General features: G+C 64.3%; 1 protein-coding gene across 1 annotated transcript in view; it reads right to left on the bottom strand.

Moving 5' to 3' along the window:
• Window positions 1-128: 128 nt before the first annotated feature.
• TBXA2R (thromboxane A2 receptor) overlaps window positions 129-308 on the bottom strand; it is a gene marked incomplete at its 3' end in the record, with an annotated part of 799 nt that continues 619 nt past the window's right edge. Inside the window, exon 2 of the mRNA XM_009577115.1 lies at window positions 129-308. Within this exon, the coding sequence (XP_009575410.1) occupies window positions 129-308 (180 nt within the window).

The raw sequence follows: 308 nt of genomic DNA, 5'->3' as shown, positions 1-308 counted from the left end.
GCTCACCAGCAGGGACATGGGAGGGGGAGCACACCGAGACCCGGGACCTCACCAGGAGGAGCATGGGGGGGACACCAAGACCCACGAAAGACACGGTGGGGGGAACACACCAAGACCCAGGTCCTCACCAGGAGGGGCATCCAGCAGATGGTGGCGATGATCATGATGCCCACGAGCTGCACCATCATCTCCACCTCGCTGTCCCGGCGCCGTTGCACCGACTCCCGGTCATGGTAGACACGGCAGAGTGTCACCACGCTGACTGGGTTGAAGCTGAAGGAGGGCAGCACGGAGAAGAGGCCCAGCCC

This window comes from Fulmarus glacialis, unplaced genomic scaffold (genome assembly GCF_000690835.1).
Source record: "Fulmarus glacialis isolate BGI_N327 unplaced genomic scaffold, ASM69083v1 scaffold24574, whole genome shotgun sequence".
Lineage (NCBI taxonomy): Eukaryota > Metazoa > Chordata > Aves > Procellariiformes > Procellariidae > Fulmarus > Fulmarus glacialis.
The sequence above is the reverse complement of the archived record's forward strand: the minus strand, read 5'-3'. Positions and strand labels throughout refer to the sequence as shown.